The following is a 22,326-nucleotide window of genomic DNA, read 5'->3' on the forward strand; positions in this document are numbered from 1 at the left end:
AATTGGTACTTTTTGCGGGTTTATCGATAAAGTACCACTCCTTTATTTATAATATCTAGCTTAAATGTTTAAAATCTTGTTTAATATATTTTTGAAAGGATGAAATAATTTGTTAAATTGCAAAATGTGGCTTATAATTACTAAAACTGGCATTATTTTTGATAAAAGCTCGGTACTCTACTGGCGCCCCAAGTCTCAAAGTACAATATTCTTCTTCTCTTCTACCAAAACAAATAATAGGCAATGCGCGACAAGAGTGGAAGTGGTTAGGGTCGCATGATTATTTTCGAAGAATTTTTGTGGATGGCTTGTTTATATCATATCGTTATGTTTTACGTGTGACCCACATTACTTTCAATATGTCCAAGCTCTTTTTACATGAATATATTCGATGAAAGTGATCAGTTATGGGCGGAAAGGAGTCGAAGCTCACCTGCATTTCTTACGAGGATGCCGTCAAAAGAGGTAAATTATCGACTTATTTTGTGGAGGAATTAGGTGATGTTTTCTTTAATTGCAATCTTCAAGCATTAGACATAGACTGGCAGCCGATTTTTTAAGCATTGCTGCCACTGTGAACCAGCAATGCAATTTGATTTCATCAGAAAGAGCTGGATGCACTGACACTAATTTTGCTTTCATGTTTCCACTGAGTCATAATTCATAATCTTTAATTTTTCAGCATATAAGAATGTTGCAATCATTCATTTGCAGGTAAAAGTGTGCATACTTTACTTATGACAATAATTGTGTGTTAAACAGCTTAAGCAAACCACTAACCAGTATTGGTTTCGTGACTGTTTGACCTCTGTTTGACACCATTGACACCAGTTATTTTTATTTCTCTGCCCACAGTCAGTGATGCAGACCTGAAGCGGCTGCGCGAGGCAGCCAAGCGGCTGGGTAATGCTAGTGGCACCATCAGTCGGCAGACATTCTTTCATGATGTGCTGGGTGATAATGTTCCAGCCTCACAAGCAGAGGTAGGTTGCATTATGACTCTCAATTCTCATTTTTTATTTTTTTGTTATCCTCTTAGTTTAGGTACAGAACCAGAAGGGAGTAAAAAAGTGATGATATGCAAGTTTGTCTGTCTAATAGTGTACTACATGTAGGGAATCATGGGAGGAGCAACATACACTGAATGGATGTAGCATGGTAATGCTGTGGAATAGGGTGCTGGATGGGTTGTGGCACACTGACTTGATAGGTGTAGTATCTGTGCTGTTTGTGCAGTCAATATTTTAGGCTAGTGTGTATTATATCAGCATTAGCATAGTTAATATGTTTGTCCATCCTGTAGCACACCTGGTGAAGTGTCAGATTCCTGTTGGTGAAAGCCCACCTTCCAGTCACTTATTCTCTTGATGTATGGAAATGTTGATGAGGATGGCCTGAGGTTGTTGAGAGAGGTCACAGCCAGTTGCAGTCTGTCCATGAATGCAATTGACCATGCCTGGCTATGTGGGCACCCTAAACTAAGGCTTCTTACTTAGCCCAACTGCTCAGAATTTCCTGATCTTACAAGGAAGATCAACGCTTGCTTATTTGGTTGGTGTTTATTCAATGTTAATGCTTTTTCTCTGTGTTTCTAATTCCAAATAAGGAAGATTAGAGAGGTGACAAATGCATGTTGGTTTGATTTTGGGAGCTTCTTGGCTCAAACGAGATCATGAAATTATTTCACCAACATTCAAGTTCACAATCATTGTGTGTTGTGGTCTGATTTGGGTAAGATCTCTACCCCCAGAAGATAATACAACTTCTTTATAAACACCCTTTACACTGACTGATTGCATTCAGTTAAAGCCTTCATGGCTCTCTGCAGGCATTGTTAACCTTACTCATTAGATAATACCATACACACACCGGCATCTGGAGCTGCAGTTCATCCTCTCAATACCGGCGATACGGCGAGTTTGCTGATGTGCCGGTTTATTTCCCCGGGTGCCCGGGAGGTGCTATCTGTCGGTTTATCCGCGCGTCGCACCAGCTGTGGCTATCGGTGACTGCCGGCTGCCGACTGTTGCCCCCGGGCCACTATCGGTCGAGGAATGACGCGTCACACCTCCCGTGCCAGGCGGGGGGGGGGGGGGGGCAACGATGATTGACTGCTGCGTGGGGATGGCTGGGCGCGGGACGAGTCGAGATGCGTCGCGGACCGCCACACAACAGGACAGCTGGCTTTTTGGACGACCGGTGCGACTGCTGAGCCTGTGAATGACGATGTAGCGTTATTGATGATTAGAACAATATTTCGTCCTCGGGTCTATCGCCGTTTGTGTCCCCTTTTTGCCGTTCATGATCTAGAACCCGCGAGCCTCTCAATGTTACTGAAACTCCACTTTTGTCATTCATTTGTTATACCTACGTTACTGTTAGTCGGTAGTCTCAGTCTCAGACCCGGTCCCAATTTCAGGCACAAACTCAATATGGTTATCGGTTCCGGAACCGTTCCTAGTTTTGGTCTCGGATGCTTCTGCCGTGGCTCCAGTCCCACCTTAGCTCCGATCATGTTGTTATCTCCGTTTTGATCTCACACCGGTCGATCGGGGCTCACCGTCCCCTGTCTCACCCGCCTCTCGCCGGTCCCGTTGGCCGGGCGTGTCCCTCCATCGCCGACCGCCGACCGGGGCGTGACCTCTCATCCTGAGCGTCCGTCCGACCCCGACCGTCGCCGACCCCGGCCGGTCGGACTCCCGGCGACTCGTCAGGTCGGGCAGGGGCTGGGGTCTTCAGGTGGCTAGTGACGTCCATTGTGTTTTGTCTTAACCCTTTGTAGCATTTGTGTTTTCGATCTCCTTATGAAAACTGTGCACGTTGCAGCTAGTGATACCCTCCACACTCAACAGGTTCGCAGACAGGCTGCGCTCATGTGGTACACTCGGGGGCAGATTGATGTTCCACCACTCCCTACCCATCGGGCTCCCATGGCTCAGCACTGGCTGCTGCTGCCAGTGTTGCCTGCCCTCAGCACTGCTTAGCACTGTCTGCCAGTGCCAGTGCTGCCAGTGCTGCCACTGGCAGCAGCCAGTGCTGAGCCATAGCCCAGCCAGCAATTTTGCTCCGGGCCCAAGCAGGCTCAAGTGCGGATTGCCCGAGATTTTTAGTCGGGCTAAAGTCGGCTAGGGCTTGGGCTAAAGTCGGCGTATGACACAGAAACGCCGACTAAAGCCCATGCTCTGCCGGAGGTATGCCCGCTCTGCGAGCTCCGGGCAGCCGTAGTTTAGCCCTAGTTGAGCGACGATTGGCGTTAGCCCGATTTAAGCCCGAGCAGTGAATCCATTTATATAATGGAAATTACTCTGGGCCCCAGCGGGCTGAACTCCGGCAAGCCCACTCTGTATGCCCTGTCTATCCCGACTTAAGCCATAGAAGTGAATGGGGTTTATACATTGCAAACTGCTGTGGCTTTGCTCGGGTTCGGCTCGAGTGACGGCTCCTGTTTTCTCAAGTCTCGACTTGACTTCATCTTGTTTTTGCTTCACACTGGATCAAGTAGCAAGGAGCAGCCAATGCACTTTCAGCAGGTTGTGTGGTTTTAATGCATATTTAAAATTGCTACGGTCACTCATATGCTCTGTTAACCGGTCATCGAGCATTTCGAAAGGAAAGTAGTGGCTGACTTTGATTGAATGTTTATTTCAACCGACTACAGACACGTCAAATGAAACACAAATACATGAAACAGTGGACTGCAAACTGCAGCAATAATATGGCATGAGTCATGAAAAAGCGCCATCAAAACTATAAATCAATCACAAGACCCGCTAGCCTTCCTCCCCGTTCGGCGTCGGGCGTTCATAATACTTGGTTGAACACTTAACCGAAAGCATAAAGTAAGGACAGCAAGTAATCGCTCATAAGACATAAAGCAATTAGCAAACAATCGTTTATAAAGAACTTCACTCTGGTGAATGGGAGCTTTGGAGGCGTCTGGCTCCTCCACACACACACACACATCTGCAGTAGGTGGTCGGCCAGCTTTCGGCGCAGTTTCCGTATATGTAGGTATACCTACTTAATTATAGGCAGGCAGTTTCCGCTAACCCAGTAAACATGCCGACGTCGGCCCGACGTCGGGCCGAGGCTCGGTCCGACGTCGGCCCAGCGTCGGTTCAACCTCGGCCCGACATCGGCTGGACGTCGGATATGCCCGCATGTTCCGACGTCCAGCCGAAGTCCAGCCGACGTCGAGCCGACGTCGGGCCGAGATCGTTTGCCGAGGTTGACGAGATCGTTTGTCGTTGGACCGACGGGGCCGACGTCGGCATGTTTATTGGGACAACGCGCCAAAATCAACCAGCGGCGGGATTCGAGCCCCCCAGTCGCCGACGTCGGCATGTTTACTGGGACAACACGCCAAAAGCATCAGCCGGTGATGGGATTCGAACCCCGTGTCATTCGAATGCGAGGTTAGTGCGCTAACCACTACACCACGCAGCCAGCAGACGAATTTGGTTTGTTTTGTTGGGTTATGCCCTTTCGGTCTGACAAGACCATTTCAGAGCCGGAAGGATCATAGGATGGAGACATTGGTCTTCTTGGCGAGCACCCTGGGTCCAGTTCATATATGTAGAGTCCCTGGTCCCATTGCTGTTACGTGACACTTATTGGAAAGGGCGACCCCACAATGGATTCATATAGCCACTCTTACACACCTGCACCAACGTTTCCCAAAGTGTCCCTTTGATAAGTGGCACTTTGGAAAAGTGACACTTGCCGACTGGCCTTTCTATGTATTACGTCAGCAGACACTCCACACATGGTTGTGGCTATTCTGTGCCTTAAGTAAGAAAGATAAAACAAAATGTCAATGAAGTGTGAGGGATGACAGGCAGCAAACAATAATGTAGGTACACAGCACACACACATGCAAACACACACACACACTCAGACATGCACGGGCGTAAAACTACCGCATTACCACATTTACCAGCGACTTGGCAGCGCGCTTAAAAGCAGACGGGCCCAGAGCTCGGGTCTCGATTGGTAGGCGGTTGAGAAGCGTCACAGCTCGGTAACTAAAAGATCGCTGTCCGGTCACGGTTCGGAAAGCCGGCGGCCGAAGACGCCCGTCCTGTCTAGTTGGCCGGTCACAATTGCGCGCGTCGGAAAAACACTGGAAGAGTGAGGCCAGTTCGGACGGCTCTCCACTGACAAGTATCTTGTGGGAAGCAGTCAAGGTATACAAATCACACATTTGCCGCGGCACCATAAAACCCAACTGATTTCGCGCTCGAGAGATATGATCAAATTTTCTAAGACCGGTCACTACACGCGCCGCAAAATTGATGACCTTGAGCATCCGAGTATCGTTAGCAGCTGATCCATTCCCATAAACCGTGATACAGTAAGACACTCGGGAGATCACCAAACTCTGAACTATTGAGAGCAGAGCCCTCTGCGGGAGGAAATGTCTCAGGTGACGGAGACCGATCAGGATGCCAATGCACTTGTGAACGATATCGGTCACGTGTGCTTCCCAAGTCGGGTGTTTGTCAAAAATAACGCCGAGATTTTTAGCAGTGCGGCTCTCCTGAACGGTCTCCCCACCGATCCGTACGCTGACAGGAGGGAGGTGGCGGGTGTTCTGTCTGGTACCAAGGAGAAGGAGTTCAGTTTTTCTATATGAACTGGGCCCGGCCCTGGTGAGTTGCCGGGGCTGAGCCTGACCAAAGGATAGGCCGAGCAGCCCCCAAGCACTCACCGCACCCGGCTACGGGCGAGCTCGGCTTACGGGCAATCCCAAATGGGATAAAGTTTCCCGTCCAGTCCGGATCAGGGGGCTGCGGCGTGGAGGAAGATTTGAGTTTCCTGAGGATATTTTGAATACAGAAGCTCTTTATGAAACATGAAACATGTATTTTATATTATTTTAACGGTCAAAACAGCGGCCGATGTCGGTCCGACGTCGCCCCGACGTCGGCTGGACCTCAGCAATTGATCGCGGTCCGACGTCGGCCCGACGTCGGCTGGACCTCGGCTGGACGTCGGAACATGCGGGCATATCCGACATCCAGCCGACGTCGTGCCGAGGTTGGACCGACGTCGGGCCGACGTCGGCATGCTGATGCCGAGTTGCCGACGTCACCCCGACGTCGGCCGACGTCGGCATGTTTACTGGGAAACCACTTGGCGAGGGCGACAGCGGCGTCCACCCGGTCCTGGTTTGTATAACTATTCCATTTTTTTTTTGGAACAATTTGCTCTAATGGTACGTATACCTGAAAAAGAGATCAATTGGTTTAATTTACATTGCATGTTTGCTTGAAAAATAACTTATTGTTGCATTAATACTGTAACAGCACTTCTCATTGATCCGTATAAAATATTCATTCGAATTTTTCAACGCGGACAGAGAATGAGCGTGCTCGGTGATAAGTAGATAAATATTTGTGTTTTGTATTTCATTTTCCTGGTTCAGAAGTGCTGGTATTTCACAAAGATATACATAAAGGCACGGAATGCGGCTTTTCTGAGCGAGGGTGTAAGTCGCCAGGCTGAACAGCCATTCAGCTTCATGTTTGATGGCGTGAAACTCAGTCAAAATAATGACGTTTACATACGATCAAGCGCACCATTCAATACAATTACCTACCGTAAAACTCCATGCCAGTCCACTTGATAAGAGCAATGAGCACTATCCGTTCTTCGCGCTGTCACACGCGCCCAAACATCAACCACCAAATGCCCAAACACCGGTGTGTCGTTTCGTCGCACAGCGCGCAGACTGTCACAAACGCTGCACATGATTGGCGCAGAACTGCGCATGCGCGAACAGCCGAACAAGTATGGCTTAACTCCGGCTTTACTCCAGTTAGCCGAAGGACACAGCCAGCTTGATCAGCCCGCGCTCCGCCCAAGTTAAGCCTGTTTTGGATGCGTGGGCAGATGTCGGGCTGAGCTACTGCTATCCGCACGTGGGCATAGCTGCGGCATGCCCAAGCTCAGCCCTAGTAAAAAATACATTGGTTTTGATCAAAGTGGGCAAACCCAAGCTAAGCCCAAGCTGCCCGACGTTTGCCACAGTTCAGCCCAAGTGAATTGCTGGCTGGGAGGAGCCCGATGGGTAGGGAGTGGTGGAACATCAATCTGCCCACGAGTGTACATTCCATGCCCTCTGCACGTCGTGTCTTCTGGCACGTGTTCCGATAATGTAATATGCAGCCTTAGTGCTTATATCAGACATCGTCTCGATTTCACGTCCCTGTTATCTCGTCTTTCAGATCATCTACACCGCATGCAGTGGTGGTCAGAAGGGCATCAGCTTCAAGGACCTGCTGTGTGGCCTCGTCGTCATTACAAGGGGGACTGTCGAGGAGAAAATTAAGCGTGAGTATCTTATGTAACTACTGCCGTCAGCGCGTCAATCTATTGCTCCCACAACGGTCGACCTGTAAATGCATTGCTCAATGACTGATCTTTCGATTTCTGCATTTAACATTGTCTACACATAATGCAAGTTATGACGATAAATCGCCTGTCACTATCATCTATCCCAAACGTAGCACAAACAATCTTGATCTGCTCCTGGCAACTGTTGAATGTGTTTACTCCGACTCTATAGCGGTCAACACCGCTAACACCGAGCTCCTCCGCCCCCAGTGCTGTTCAACGTGTACGCCGGCGAGGGCGGCCAGTTCATCACCCGCACGTCCATGCTGAAGGTGGTGCAACAGTGCGAGGGCAAGACCAACGTGGACGGCTTCAGGGCGCTCTTCAAGTCGGTACGTGTCGGTCGTCCTGATTCTGCCGCCGTGTGGGTCCCCGGGGAGGGCTGTGGAGGGAGGGGGTGGGGGAGAGAGTAGATTGGGAAACGGTAAGTGGTGGTTCGCTTTTAAATGGTTTAAAGGTCACCGTGATATGCGAGTGACGACTGCACGACTTCTAAAATCAATGGCGCGGCGATTGGGTAATTCCGTCGGATGTCTCCAAGCTCGCTAGCTCCGAGAACATTTAATAGCTTTCGTGTTATTTGCGACATGTCGTGCCACATTTATTTTTGATAACGTTTTATATTCCGTGTTCATTGAACTAGATTCAAGGGGGAATTGCACAATGCACATTTAGCACAAGCTGTCGCTCGCGCAACCGTATGGTGACTTTAAGATGCGTTTTTTTTTTGCTATTTTGCACGCCTGCGTCTGGTTTCCAATAATCCGTGATCTTTATATCTCATTTGTCAATCAAATAATCATTTGATTAATCATCAAATGATGGCGGAGAATAGCGATTTCAGGATGATGAAGTGGTTTTTAACGATATGAAATAAATACGTAAGTAATATCGTGTTCCACGGCACTTAAATCATACATATTCGGCGTATAATAGATGCCAACGGCTATAGGATGAGGCGCTACTTCAGTTAATCCTCTGTCAGCTGTTGAGTACGAGTGTTGGCACGAGAGCACAGTGAGATAAATCCTGTCCGGTTGGTGGTGGTCCCGGCTCCGCGCAGTCTCTGGTCCACGTGGTCCGCGGTCCGTCTCCGGGTGGTTAGTCCCTACCCCCCGCCCCCTCCTGTCACTGGTCCGGGCCGCCGTCGCCGTCCGTCCGATGTCCCTCGACAGTGCGTGGGCGACGCGTGCCGTCCGCTCGCTCCGATCAGCTGACGACACGGGCGCCGTGCCGGGTGGCAGCGGCGCCGCGCGGCACGGACTGACAGGCGGCGGCCGTGCCGAGGCATAGTGCGCTGACGCTTCCGGACCGGCCCGGTACTGAGAGAGCTCCTGATCTGGCATTGAGGGCAGACACGGAAGGGGAACGGTACGAGACGGGGAACGAACTATTCCACTTGTACGGGCGATGCTTTGACCGACTAGGGAGATTCTGTATGATGGAATTATTTGCACGGTCATCGTTTTGTCTGCACTCTGCATCATAACATCTTGGGCGTTGGCACTTGAGACATAATATATCGGCACACCCGCACAATCCGTATTCACTATTCACGATAGAGACATTACCTGGTTGCATAACTCTGGTGCTACACGGCCTTGGGTGAGCCGACTGATGGGTGAGGGGCTCAGACACCCCTGGTCTGGTTTTGTGACGCAAACGTCCGGCCGAGGCGTTATTGTATACTAATAATAAATAAACACCTCGGGGAGGCCAGTCAGACCTGCTGGGACACGCCGCTGCGACAGTCTCTGTGCGGTCCGGACTACTGGTCCTTCCACCGCTCAAAACAAATTGGAATATCGTGTGTGGTAACTGTAGTTTATGCGTTACTGTTGGCCTCATGGGACATTTTCCCGTGATATACGGTCCGGCATCTATCAGCTGCTTTCCGCACGTGATAACGTTGATCAATATTTGAAATGCGCGGAGGACTTGATGGCCCTTTTAGCTTGTACTTTCCCCGTTCCCGAGGGCATTTCAGTTTATTGACGATGTCTCATTTTGCACTGCCTCCAGAAATATGCTCGTCCGACCCACGCTCGCCTTTTGAATGTTTGAATGGTGCTGACATATTCAATTTCACGGAGTTCTCTTTGACAAAATGGAACATGCAGATCACAGCCCGCTTGCGTGAATTGAATTTCCGTTTCGGGATCTACCAAGAACGTCTTCCGGTCCGTGTATAAATGGCCGGGGACTGACGGCACACCCACGCGCGGTACATCTTTCCGTGCCCGAACTGACCGTACTTCGGTACCACAGGAGGAACGCGTGGGGTACGCCGAGTACCGCGACTGGGTACAGCTGTACTCGCACGCCACAGAGCTGAGCACGTGGCTCCTGTCGGCCGACTCGGGTCTGAAGCTGTCGGACGATCTGGAGACGCCCACCTTCTACCAGTCGCTGGCCGGAGTCACACACCGTGAGTGGTCGCAGAGGGCTGCGGAGAGGCGCGGGAGAGAGCCACATCGAGACACTGGATAGTGACGGGGTGGTGGGGATGTGCGAGGATCGAATGGGCGTACGACGATGGAGAAGGGAGATACCTAGCTTTGAGCTATCGAATTAGCTTGATTTATGGGTAAAATGAGTCGGTACTGGCAATTTACGTAGTTAAAGACCGAAAATGATATTTGGAACGGAAGGTAAAAAGTTAGGGATGAACGACAGCTCAATAGAAGTATTTTTTTATTCCAAGTGGAGTATTTCACGAGTTTTCCTTATATAGAATGAGCTCTATCTATATTCACAGCTGTGTTGTTTTGGTGAAAACTGAAAATATATTACTTACATCACGGAACATGCACTTAACAAATAAAGCTAGTCGTATTTTTTTTTTGTTTTCTTACAATGTCTCCGCCTGAGTGTTGCTCATTTTCGTGTTTTGTTTGCGCGTCCCAGTTGAAGAGCGGGAGATTCTGGAGCTGGAGCACAAGTACTGGAGTCTGAAGGCGCAGTCTCGCTCGGGCCGGTTCGACCGCGAGCTGTTGGCGCCGCTGGTCACACCGCCGCTGCCGGAACAGATGCTCGACGGCTTCTTCAACGCCTTCGACGAGAACCGCGACGGCCACATCGACTTCAAGGAGATGGCGTGCGGCATTTCGGCGAGCTGCCGCGGCCCTCAGCTGGAGCGGCAAAAGTGTGAGTAGAGGGACGGCTCTGAGGGAGGGGCGGCGTAGTCAGCTGGCCGGACGAGAGCCGGAACGACCCGGGTTTATGGAAAGATGACACGGTTAGTGAGCGACCTTGGTCTCAGACTGTTGAGCTGATAAAGTTTGACTAGCTGTCATGACTGTCGGAAGGCGGCGCACTGAAGAGTATATTTATGTATTGCAACTCGGTTAGCATTTTGCGTCAGATAGTGAGAGAGTCCAGAGGTTCGACTGTGGAGGTTGGTGATGAACATTGTTTTGACAGTTTTGGTCGCTGCAAGACTACAATCGTGGATAAAACGCCACTGATCCGTGCTGGCACTTCATGTTTTTACTCGTGCACCTGTCAGCGTTTTGGGGTGATCTTGTTTTACGTGCTTTACTTCCCAGTTGATTCCCTTTGGCAAGTCGTGAGTCCGACCGTCTAGCTACAAGCCTCATCACCTAACCGTTATGTTGGTGTGTGTGTTGGTCCCCAGTCTGTTTCAAGGTGTTTGACGGCGATCGTGACGGCCGGCTGAGCGAGTCGGAGGTCCGGCTGATGGTGGACGCTCTACACGCCATGTCGGCCGAGGTCTCACCGGCAGGTCAGTTGTGACTTTGGTGGTGCGGGGCTGCCGCGGCCGAGGTCTCGCCGGCAGGTCAGTTGTGAAAGTGGTGGTTCGGGGGTGCGGCCGAGGTCTCACCGGCAGGTCAGTTGTGACTTGTGGTGGTGCGGGGGTGCTGCTGAGGTCTCACAGGCAGGTCAGTTGTGTCTTGTGGTGGTGCGGGGGTGCGGCCGAGGTCTCGCCGGCAGATCAGTTGTGTCTTGTGGTGGTGCGGGGGTGCGGCCGAGGTCTCGCCGGCAGGTCAGTTGTGAGGTGGGGGGCAGGGGGGGGGGGGGGTCCTGCCCATCTATCACAGGTAGATCAGTTGTTGGGGGTGCTGCCTTAGTGTAGAAGCCCTAGAATCCTACTGAGAATAGGATGAGTTGGGAGTAAAGGAGACTCAATGACGCTCAGTTTGTATGTGGTCGTCCTTATAGTCCGTCCTTTCCCTATATTCCTGTCGCGTTCGTCCCCGTTGCGCTCTCACCAGCCGTTCCAGCCCATTCATTCAGGGCTCCGCCGTTGGTGTTGACAGATATGTCGGAGCCAGGTGGGCGGATTATTGTCCCCTCGCGGTCCCTAAAGTCTGGCGAGTTGTCACAAAAGACCAGTGGCTTAGCGCGCCCGCCCCGCTGTCTGCGACCCGCCCCCGCCCCCGTCCCCGTCCCCGACCAGACTCGGTCCGCCGCGCCATGTGAATTAAGACACGTCATGTGCAGCAGTCTGAGGCTACAGGGTACTCCAGAATTACATCTGAACGTGTCTGTATTGAGGAGAGTCGCCACCATCACCTTTCTGGCTTTGTTAAAGGTAGTGTGCCACCTTTGAAAGATTTCCCATTTTATTTTTCCTAGGATAAGAAGCTTCTGTTTTTACCTAATATCGCAAAAAAAAAAATCAAAAATGGGCCTGGAATAGTGCCTTTTTCGCCTAAAAGTTTTTCGGTTTTTAGATATGTATAACAACTGTAGTGGGCTCACCTGCAAACAGGCGTCGGGCAACAATCGCGAATGCGGCGCACTTGTGACAATAAGCAAAGGTCATTATAGTGTTACGACCATACGACGTACGGGAATGAGTTATCAGCTGTCTAATCGTAGACAACACAATGTCGAGCCTTAAAGGTAGTGTGCCAGCTTTCTTGGACCGTATGGAGTTAATGGCCCAGATAAGGAGAACCGGATTTTTAGAACTTATCCATACCTTCAAAACTCATGGAAACGTCTTAAATTCTTCAAATTTTGAGTACCCCAGTGCGAAATTCGCCCCGACGGGTTGTCGGTCGTACCCCAACCACATTTCACACCACTATGAACAATAAATGCACACACTGAAATGGCTATTACCGATATGCTCATCCAATCAAGTTTCGATAAACCCGTTCATCATCATCTCCTGCGGTTTCGAACACGCCTGTTAGGTGGCTTCTGATGCTCGTCGAGGTCGGAATTTCCAAATACGCGTGGTGCGTCGGGCCGCGCGCTCTGACTTCGGCCAAGAAAAATGCGTCAGCTGATCATTGTCATTTCTGCCACTTGCGTGTGGTGAAATGGGGTCATAACTTATAAGACGGCTTTTTCATATCAATTATTATACATAAAATCATATTTCAAACCATAAATAATGTTCGACAGCCAAATAAAAGAAACAATACCAATACGGGCCTACAGTTTAAGGCTCGACATTGTGTTGTCTACGATTAGACAGCTGATAACTCATTCCCGTACGTCGTATGGTCGTAACACTATAATGACCTTTGCTTATTGTCACAAGTGCGCCGCATTCGCGATTGTTGCCCGACGCCTGTTTGCAGGTGAGCCCACTACAGTTGTTATACATATCTAAAAACCGAAAAACTTTTAGGCGAAAAAGGCACTATTCCAGGCCCATTTTTGATTTTTTTTGCGATATTAGGTAAAAACAGAAGCTTCTTATCCTAGGAAAAATAAAATGGGAAATCTTTCAAAGGTGGCACACTACCTTTGTAAGCCCGTATTGTATTGTTTCTTTTATTTGGCTGTCGAACATTATTTATGGTTTGAAATATGATTTTATGTAAAATAATTGATATGAAAAAGCCGTCTTATAAGTTATGACCCCATTTCACCACACGCAAGTGGCAGAAATGACAATGATCAGCTGACGCATTTTTCTTGGCCGAAGTCAGAGCGCGCGGCCCGACGCACCACGCGTATTTGGAAATTCCGACCTCGACGAGCATCAGAAGCCACCTAACAGGCGTGTTCGAAACCGCAGGAGATGATGATGAACGGGTTTATCGAAACTTGATTGGATGAGCATATCGGTAATAGCGATTTCAGTGTGTGCATTTATTGTTCAATGTTCATAGTGGTGTGAAATGTGGTTGGGGTACGACCGACAACCCGTCGGGGCGAATTTCGCACTGGGGTACTCAAAATTTGAAGAATTTAAGACGTTTCCATGAGTTTTGAAGGTATGGATAAGTTCTAAAAATCCGGTTCTCCTTATCTGGGCCATTAACTCCATACGGTCCAAGAAAGCTGGCACACTACCTTTAAACCCTAGCTGCGTAAAAAGAAGCAATGTCATCCTTTTCTCAAGGATTGCCATTTATATTTCTGTCTTCTTGCATTTATAACAGCATGTGTATTGTGTATTGTATAATGCGTATTTACCAGCATTCGATGCCCACTGCCCAGCACTAACCAATTGTTGGTTTGGTTTCTCGCGCGTATACTCATCACTCGTCTCTGTGACCGCTGATGACAGTCAACTCTCACCGAATTCTCGCTGCCTGTTTTGTCCCCGCACTGGGTCAGCTCACTGCCGTGCATCTCCACCCAGTTGATCGTCTATCCTGACCGAGCCACTCCATCTCTACCCACAGAGACGGACGCGCTGGTGGCCCCAGTTGCTCGTCTATCCTGACCCAGCCACCCTACCTCCACCCACAGAGACGGACGCGCTGGTGGCCCGCATCCTGTCTGGCTCGGAGAACGGCACCCACCTCACCCAGGAGGAGTACCTTATGTGGACTCTGGACAACCCGCTGGCGGACTACTGCCCCAGTCTGCTCTTCCAGGTCGGTGGACACGATGGGTAGGGGTGGTCATGGCATGGGGCAGTCGAGTACTATCGGGTTATTGCTAGATTTCAGATAAGTACCAAATTTTCACCAGTACGGTTCGTCCGTTCTTTCGTTTATGTGTCTGTTCATTCTTCAGATAATTGGTTCGTTTGCTCATTCTTTTCGTTTGTTGGTTGTGTTGCCTGTTTGCTATTTTTATGTCTACGTTCGCTCGTTTACTCATTCATTCATTGATTTATATATTCATGCGTTCATTCATTCAGTGATTTTTATAACGCTGCCTCGTTCTGGAAATTTCAGGAACTATCCATTACTTATTCATTGAAATGCGAAGCTGACCATTTAATTCTGTACAAACTACTAAGCCAGTTTAACCATTGAGGGTGAAGATAGTTCTTTCTAAGAACTCTGCGAGCCAGCGTGGATCAATTGCTTCAACGTTAGAGCCTCATCCAATGGTGGATCAACAACATTACGAGTGACTCATCGCATGCAGGAGTAGGCCATTTTGCAATTTTATTGACTTCCGCGCTGATACGTATTTTCGAGCATTTTAATCTTGATGCTGCTTTTTGGACATAAAGCACGATTTTTTAGGTCTGACAGCCGGGCAGGGTAGGCGCATTGCGCGCCCTGCTGGGCCACTGTTTTCAGTTGGACGCGGCCGCGATCCGCTGCTCGCCGCACTCTCACTCTCTATTCAGTCGGGCCGCCGCGCGGCCGGCCGGCCGATGTGTGCGCGGCCACGATGCTCGGTCACGGTCGTCGGGTCGCGCCGGCGCCCGTCGGACCCTGCGTGAGCCGACTCCGACGGCGCCCTATCGCACCGTGTTTGAACGCGGTTATGGCACCCTGCGTGGGCAGCAGACTTGTAAACGACTCTGAGTTGATTCGTGAATCGACTCAGAATCAAACCATTTTTCGATGAGTCGTGAGTTGATTCGAATCACTTCATCGAGGAACTTGATGAGTCATGAGTTGATTCGAATCGATTAAATTTAGCATCATGAGTCATTTGATGAATCGATTCAAAATTTCCGACTCAAACAAAGAATCGACTCAAAAAAATTTGAGTCGTTTACAAGTCACCATCAACACCCTAATAATCAATGCTAGATCACTCCCTCAGCTTTAGCCATCACTTAACTCCATATTTCAGACTTACAAGAGCCTCAGAGGCTCAGGCACAGGCGCCTAATGAGCCAAAAGCATTTGGCAGTTGGTAGGTACTTAGTCTTACCAAGCCAAGTGCCTGCTACACTACCTAGGTACCTACATTTTACATGTCAGAAGTCAGAATTGACACCTGCGGCTGCCTCCCCTTCTCCCAGTCCCAATTTGGTCCCAATAATCAATCAACAGCATAAGAATTTGGGCGTCTATAGAGTCAAATACGCCCAAACTACCTATAGCCTATAAACTACCTATAGGCTATGCTATAATATAAATAAACTCACCTAGATCGGTAAAGCTGGCGTCACCGTCGCCTTCCCGCCAAGGTAGGCCGTAATGACCAAGGTCACGTATGTCAAACTAGTGACAGCTTCAGATTGCAGTTACCGTGCGATCGTACTAACTTACTGCAAATTTGTGCTAACCTGCTGCAGTGGAAAACAAGTAAGTATTATGTCCGTGAAGTTAGCGTCAGCAACAACAACGAATACAGCGTCGGATTCAGAATCACTCAAAAAACTCATATTCGGTCAATTGGGGGACGGGGAGCAAGAATATGACCTTTATTTGGCCCTAGCTTTTATCCCTTACCCCTTAATCGGCCCTTAAAGGAAGGGGCGCGTCAAAAGTGCCTCAAGGGTTCGTCTGATCGCCAAAATAAGGGTCGCAATCGATTCCCCGGGTTAATATCTAGCCCCAGCCTCGGGTTCCAGATGTGTGCAACTTACCCCTTACCCCTTAATCGGCCCTTAAAGGAAGGGGCGCGTCAAAAGTGCCTCAAGGGGTTAGGGGTAAGTTGCACACATCTGGAACCCGTGGCTGCGGCTAGATATTGACCCGAGGAATCGATTGCGACCCTTATTTTTGCGATCAGAGGAACCCTTGAGGCACTTTTGACGCGCCCCTTCCTTTAAGGGCCGATTAAGGGGTAAGGGGTAAAAGCTAGGGCCAAATAAAGGTCATATTCTTGCTCCCCGTCCCCCAATTTACCGAATATGAGTTTTTTGAGCGATTCTGAATCCGACGCTGTATTCGTTGTTGTTTGTTTTCCACTGCAGCAGGTTAGCACAAATTTGCAGTAAGTTAGTAAGATCGCACGGTAACTGCGATCTGAAGCTGCCACTAGTTTGACATACGTGACCTTGGTCATTATGGCCTACCTTGGCGGGAAGGCGACGGTGACGCCAGCTTTACCGATACCTTAAAGGGACCCTCCCACCTTCAAAAAAGTTAATGAATTGGCATGAAAGTGATGTCGCTCGGTTCAGAAAGAGCAAAAACGAATATCTACCAAATTTCATCGAAAAATATTCACCGGTTTTCAAGATATTAGACTTTTACTTTTGTTTACTTTTTGGGATCTCCGCTGATCCTATCGACTTTATTTGAAAGTGCGGCATTTGTTGCGCGCAAAGCAGCTTATACCACCGCGTGATACAAAACGTTTTAGTCAAACATTTAAAAATCGTTAGATTTCTGCGCTGACGTCACACATTCAGAGGGGTATTCCTATGCATTAGCCCCTCTGAATCAAAATGCTGCAATTTTGAAATTCAATATTTCCGATTTAAGGCATTTCTCGATGTTGTGAGTGCCGAAACCGGCCATTGTGAGCCAGGGACCCCATTTTGGCTATCTCAACTCAAATCTAATGTTAAGGTGGGAGGGTCCCTTTAACTACTTTCAATGAGTCTCAACTCAAGATCATATCTGATTCTGAGTCCTGAGCCACCCATGCAAGGTCATGGCCTCCTCGTTTGCTCCAGCTGCCGGACATTGGTCACGTGACCACATTTTCCGTGTGACCTTGAGTTGGCACCAGATTTTGTCGACAGACGTGGCGCAGCTTATTTTACTGCATTATTTTAGATACTAAATATTTAGACGCATGGTGGTAAATGATACCGTGCAAATAATATTGAATCATCGGTGACATAGTAACCATTGATACTTGAATAGCATCAATAAAATGCAATTAATATATTATTACTCTTCCATTGATTTTATTGTGTTTGCAGGCATAGGTAGAAACTTAAGAGCTGAGCCTGCAGCTTACAGTTGTTCTATATAGTAGCGGCGGAACACCTTCAATAGGGGGGGGGGGGGCACTGCCGACTTTCGGTCCGATTCTTTCCATGCAACGCCCATAGGGCTAATGTTTAAATGCCAAAATTATAGGGGGCACGGTGCCCCGGTGCCCTCCGCGTTCCGCCGCCTATGGTTTTATAACCCTTAATGCATAAATCAATGCTACTGAGGGCTGCAAATTTGTTTCACTTATCTTTAATAACTGATGCCCTACCTTCATCTACCACCAGTATAACGCCTTTTGGGGCGACTAACGGAGCGAGCGAGAGGGTGGGCCTTGCACGTGCGAAATTTCGAGGGGGTACCTCCAACTGACTTGTGCACGGCACCATACTAACCGGTCTCTAGCGATGTGCCAAATTTGAGCACAATCGGCCCAGCCGTTCTCGAGATCTGTAAGCGGCACCCTGCACGTGCGCACGTGCAAAATGGGTCCCAACTGACTTGTGCACGGCACCCTACTAACTGGTCCCTAACCGTGTACCAAATTTGAGCGCAATCGGTCCAGCCGTTCTCGAGATCTGGAAACGACCCCTGCACGTGCGCACGTGCAGCAGCACCCCAACTCTGGCACATGGATATGCAGTGCCTAGTGGGTGCCTACCTACATGCCAACTTTCAGCGCAATCGGCCAAGTAGTTACCGAGATATTGCAACAATTACAAAACTGACACCTCTTCGTTTCGCACGTGGCACGTGCATAAGGGGTCACCCACATGCATCGGGAATAGTCCAATACTTGGTAGAAGGAATGAAGCTACCCTACAAAAATTACCGCGTGTAAATCGGTCAAGTGGTTGCTGAGATATAAGCCTCGCAAAAGCGTCCGCACGGCCGGCCGGCCGGCCGCTCATACTCAGAAATTTCCGTTAATCTAAGGAAAGACTACGCTCGCTTCGCTCGCTCCGTAATTATCTGTAAGAATCTTGCATCAATCATCACCAGACTTCTTAGTTTTTTCTTTTACATACAGGGTGACACAAAAAAAAACGGTCATCACCAAATTTCGAATAACTTCGGAAGTTTTATTCAGATCATCACCAAACTTCAGCCACTTAAGGTCACACCTATGTAGCATACATCCACTAAGTTTCAAGTCTTCACTACGAATACTTTTAGTACAGTGTGTGTTTTACTGACGCTCCACAATGTGCTCCAGGTGAGCGCCACGGCGCTGCAGGGCGTAGGCACACTTGCATCCGGCGGGCAAAGTTGTCGATAACCCGATGGCTGTGCACTTTACAGAGTGCAATGGCCTCTGGAGACAGTGCTCAGGGGGTGTGCTACCCCTGAAACGTTATTCTTATCGGGTTATCGGCAACTTTGCCCGCCGGATGCAGGTGTGCCTACGCCCTGCAGCGCCGGGGCGCTCACCTGGAGCACATTGTGGAGCGTCCGTAAAACACACACTGTACTAAAAGTATTCGTAGTGAAGACTTGAAACTTGGTGGATGTCTGCTACATAGGTGTGACCTAAAGTGGCCGAAGCTTGGTGATGATCTGAATAAAACTTCCGAAGTTATTCGAATTTTGGTGATGACCGCTTTTTTGTGTCACCCTGTACCTACGCCCCCGCCGCGAGAGTGGGCGGGTACGACTCCCTCGCCCTAATTGAGCTAGCCTCGCGGGAAAAACAAGCATGTGTGCCGTTACGGGACCGGGGACGCAGCGATTGATGCACGGTTAAAAAGTCTCAGGTCAACTGGTGGCCTCTGAGGGTCAGGTCAAGTGCCCCGAGGGCCAAAATACGATTTTGGGTTTTGAAAAATAACTTTGCCGAAAAAAAAACGGCGCAGAGTCGCGATTTTAGTACCATCATGTTTGTCATGCTCCGGTGCGTCAAAATGGTACTTTTGTTTGGGTGGGGTCAACATAAGGTGCTCACATCGGGTCAAAGTCAGGTCAGAGGCACTCAGGTCACGAACTTGGTCGGAGGAGGTCATATCGTATATCATTCGATTCGGTAGGTCTTCCCGAGTCTATTGGCGACTTTTCCGACTTGCCAGTTCAATTTTGTCAGGAGTTATTGACGAAAAACTTGTGACCTTTGTGACGTCATGAATGACGTCACGCTAGGTTAAAGATGCAAAAGTGAAGCATTGGACATTGCAAGAATTGCATGAAATTGCGATTCCATGTGCTTGAGCTAGGTTTAGATCATTCTCGGCGTCAAAATTACAGTTTCCATATTTTCCCCATTGACTTGTAATGGTGACGTCACGCGATCGGCCTGACCTCATGTGACCTCTAGGAGAAATCCGAGATATACGAGTTTTGAGACTCCTAGAGGATACTAGGTCCTGTAAGTATCATCTCGCTGTGACAGCTCCTCTGGCACCGAGGGCATTGCGAAGTTTCGGTATTTTGGAACTATTGCAGAGGTTCACGTGTGACGTCATAAGTCAGTGATCTGACCTGAGACGGAAATGCAATTGGTTTCCAAAGATGCGTATGGAAGCAAAGATAAGGTGTGCCAAATAGCAGCCCTCTACCTGTAAGGTGTTTTGAGCTATCGCCAATAGTCGTGAGTGGAGCGCTACTGACTCTCCGGTCGGCCGCCGGGGGTTAGGAGGCGTGCAGGGTATCGGAAAACCACCTGGTACTTTGCGAATTTTGCCGATAAAAATATGCTTCTTATGCCGACTTATAGCCAAAAGACTACTGAATCTCAAACCAGTCGTATCCTTGCACTAAATGGCTTGGTTTAGACACGATAGGTCTGAAAAGAAAAGGTCCCATGTATTCTCTATGGGCGCCGCGAGGCCGTTGGCACCAGAGTTTCGGGAAGTGCCCTCGCCACAACCGCACGTGCAGATTTGGTCACGTGACCAAGCGCATTTGCCGCCACTGTATTTATATACACTGTGGTTTGCTCCTCGTGGCCCATGGAGTCCCTGCTGATGCTGAATGTGTCACAGGTGGGATTAATCCTATTTTTGAGGTTGTACTGTTTGAATAATTTTATGTGATAAGTAAGAAGTAGTAACATTTGTTTCATTATCATGTAGAAAAAGTTTGATTAAAAAAAACATGAATGCCTCTCGGAACTTGTGCTTTTGAATTTTCAAAAAAACTTTCTAGGTAATAATAAGAGATAGGTTACTACAGGGCCTATTTTAACATGTTAACTGGGGGGGCAAATGCCCCCGCACTCAACAGAATTGCCCCCCTAGTCGTCGAGATTTGCCCACTATAAAAATGGGCATAAAGGAACAGGGTGACAAACATACTACGTAACTACTGTGACTTGTTTTGCAATGGATGTCAAATGAGTCAGTCTGTAAGTAATGACCAGTGGTGTATCTAAGGGTGGGTCATATGGGTCATGACCCCCCACCCTCTTGGGGCCCGGGGACACCACAGGCCTGCCAGGGGCACCACCGGCCTGTCAGGGGCACCACAGGCCTGTTGGGAGCACCATCAACCTAGCAAGAGCACCATAGGTCTGCCAGGGGCACCACAGACCTGCCAGGGGCCCCACCGGCCTCGCAGGGGCACCACCTTGGGCCTGTCAGGGGTACCACCACAGGCCCGCCAAGGGCACCATAGGCCTGCCAGAGGCACCATAGGCCTAGCAAGGGCGCCACGGACCTGTCAGGGGCACCAGAGGCCTAGTATGGACACCACATGCCTGGCAGGGACACCACCGGCCTCGCAGGGACTGGGACACCTTGGGCCTGTTAGTGGCACCACGTGCCTGTCGGGGACACTCCAGGCTTGTCAGGAGCACCACAGTCCTGTCAGGGCCCAGGGGCACCACCGGCCTCACGTGGACACCACCGGCCTCGCAAAGGCATCATGGGCCTGTCAGGGGCACCACGGGCCTGTCGTTGGAACTTCAGGCTTGTCAGGGGCACCACAGTTCTTTCAGATGCACCGGCGGCCTAGCACCATGGCACCATGTTTGGCCGAGGTCGCGATTCGGCGTATGTCGCCTCGCATTAGCCGCGCGTTTGCAGTCTTTTCGTGGTTTCAAACGTTCAAACATGGGATATGATGTAGCTCCCATGCATTAGGGTGGGTGTCAAGATCACCGGAAGTTCAGGTCAGATCATTTACCTTTGATGACCTCGGTTCACATTTTCGAGTTTTATATGTTTCTACTTTCTAGGCTAGTTTTTGGAGCTGAATTCGAATTAAGCAACCATTTGACCATTTACGAAGTAGTTTTGGTGCCTTCGTAACATGTTACGAAGCTGTCAGAGGCGGTTGCCACCTACTACGAATACCCGGCAAAACCCTTACTGGTTGACCTGACCTGACCTGACCTGGCCTAAATGCATGAAGACATCATCTATGATCATAACTAACATGATATTCGTGATCAGCACCCCGAAAAACCATAGCAGCCACTCTTTACGACGCTCTAACAGGTCCCAATTTTCCCGACTTTTGGGTCAATGACCTGACCTGGAAGGTCAACCGATGACCTAGGACCTTAAAATTGGGTATAATCGGCTTCCTTTTTATCACGGGCAACACGGTCGTTTTTCCGCGAAGCTCTAGCTCGATCAGGGGCGAAACGGCAAGGGGGAGGGTCCAACGGACCCCCCCCCCCCCCTATACGCTCGCTACTGGAAACACCAATACGGGCGAGGGTTAATGGATTATTAAAGACAATTTTCCAGGTTGCCCCCCCAGTCAAATTCCCTTAAAATAGGCTCTGGGTTACTATGCTACTCCTTAGTCCTCACTTATATTATAATTGTCTCTCAGAGTTACTTACAAATTTATCTGATATTGCACTGTTGACTGTTGAGTGTTGAAGATAGGTAGGTGTAAGGTAGGTACCTATGTACCTAGTCCTACTAGGTAGCTGCTTGAATCTTTGGTCAAGGCTACTATGCTGCTT

General features: G+C 49.3%; 1 protein-coding gene across 2 annotated transcripts in view; it reads left to right on the forward strand.

Moving 5' to 3' along the window:
• The first annotated feature begins 254 nt into the window (after positions 1 to 254).
• Positions 255 to 22,326, forward strand: part of LOC122384027 (ubiquitin carboxyl-terminal hydrolase 32-like) — an 88,777-nt gene continuing 66,705 nt past the window's right edge. For both annotated transcript variants that reach the window (XM_043370987.1, XM_043370988.1), the window contains exons 1-8: positions 255 to 465; positions 856 to 983; positions 7,230 to 7,335; positions 7,609 to 7,730; positions 9,667 to 9,826; positions 10,306 to 10,545; positions 11,036 to 11,143; positions 14,080 to 14,207. In XM_043370987.1, the coding sequence (XP_043226922.1) occupies positions 408 to 465; positions 856 to 983; positions 7,230 to 7,335; positions 7,609 to 7,730; positions 9,667 to 9,826; positions 10,306 to 10,545; positions 11,036 to 11,143; positions 14,080 to 14,207 (1,050 nt within the window). In that variant the 5' untranslated portion in view covers positions 255 to 407. The remainder of the gene's footprint in view (positions 466 to 855; positions 984 to 7,229; positions 7,336 to 7,608; positions 7,731 to 9,666; positions 9,827 to 10,305; positions 10,546 to 11,035; positions 11,144 to 14,079; positions 14,208 to 22,326) is intronic.

This window comes from Amphibalanus amphitrite, unplaced genomic scaffold, assembly GCF_019059575.1.
Source record: "Amphibalanus amphitrite isolate SeventyFive unplaced genomic scaffold, NRLGWU_Aamphi_draft 000180F_arrow, whole genome shotgun sequence".
Classification (NCBI taxonomy): Eukaryota; Metazoa; Arthropoda; class Thecostraca; order Balanomorpha; family Balanidae; genus Amphibalanus; species Amphibalanus amphitrite.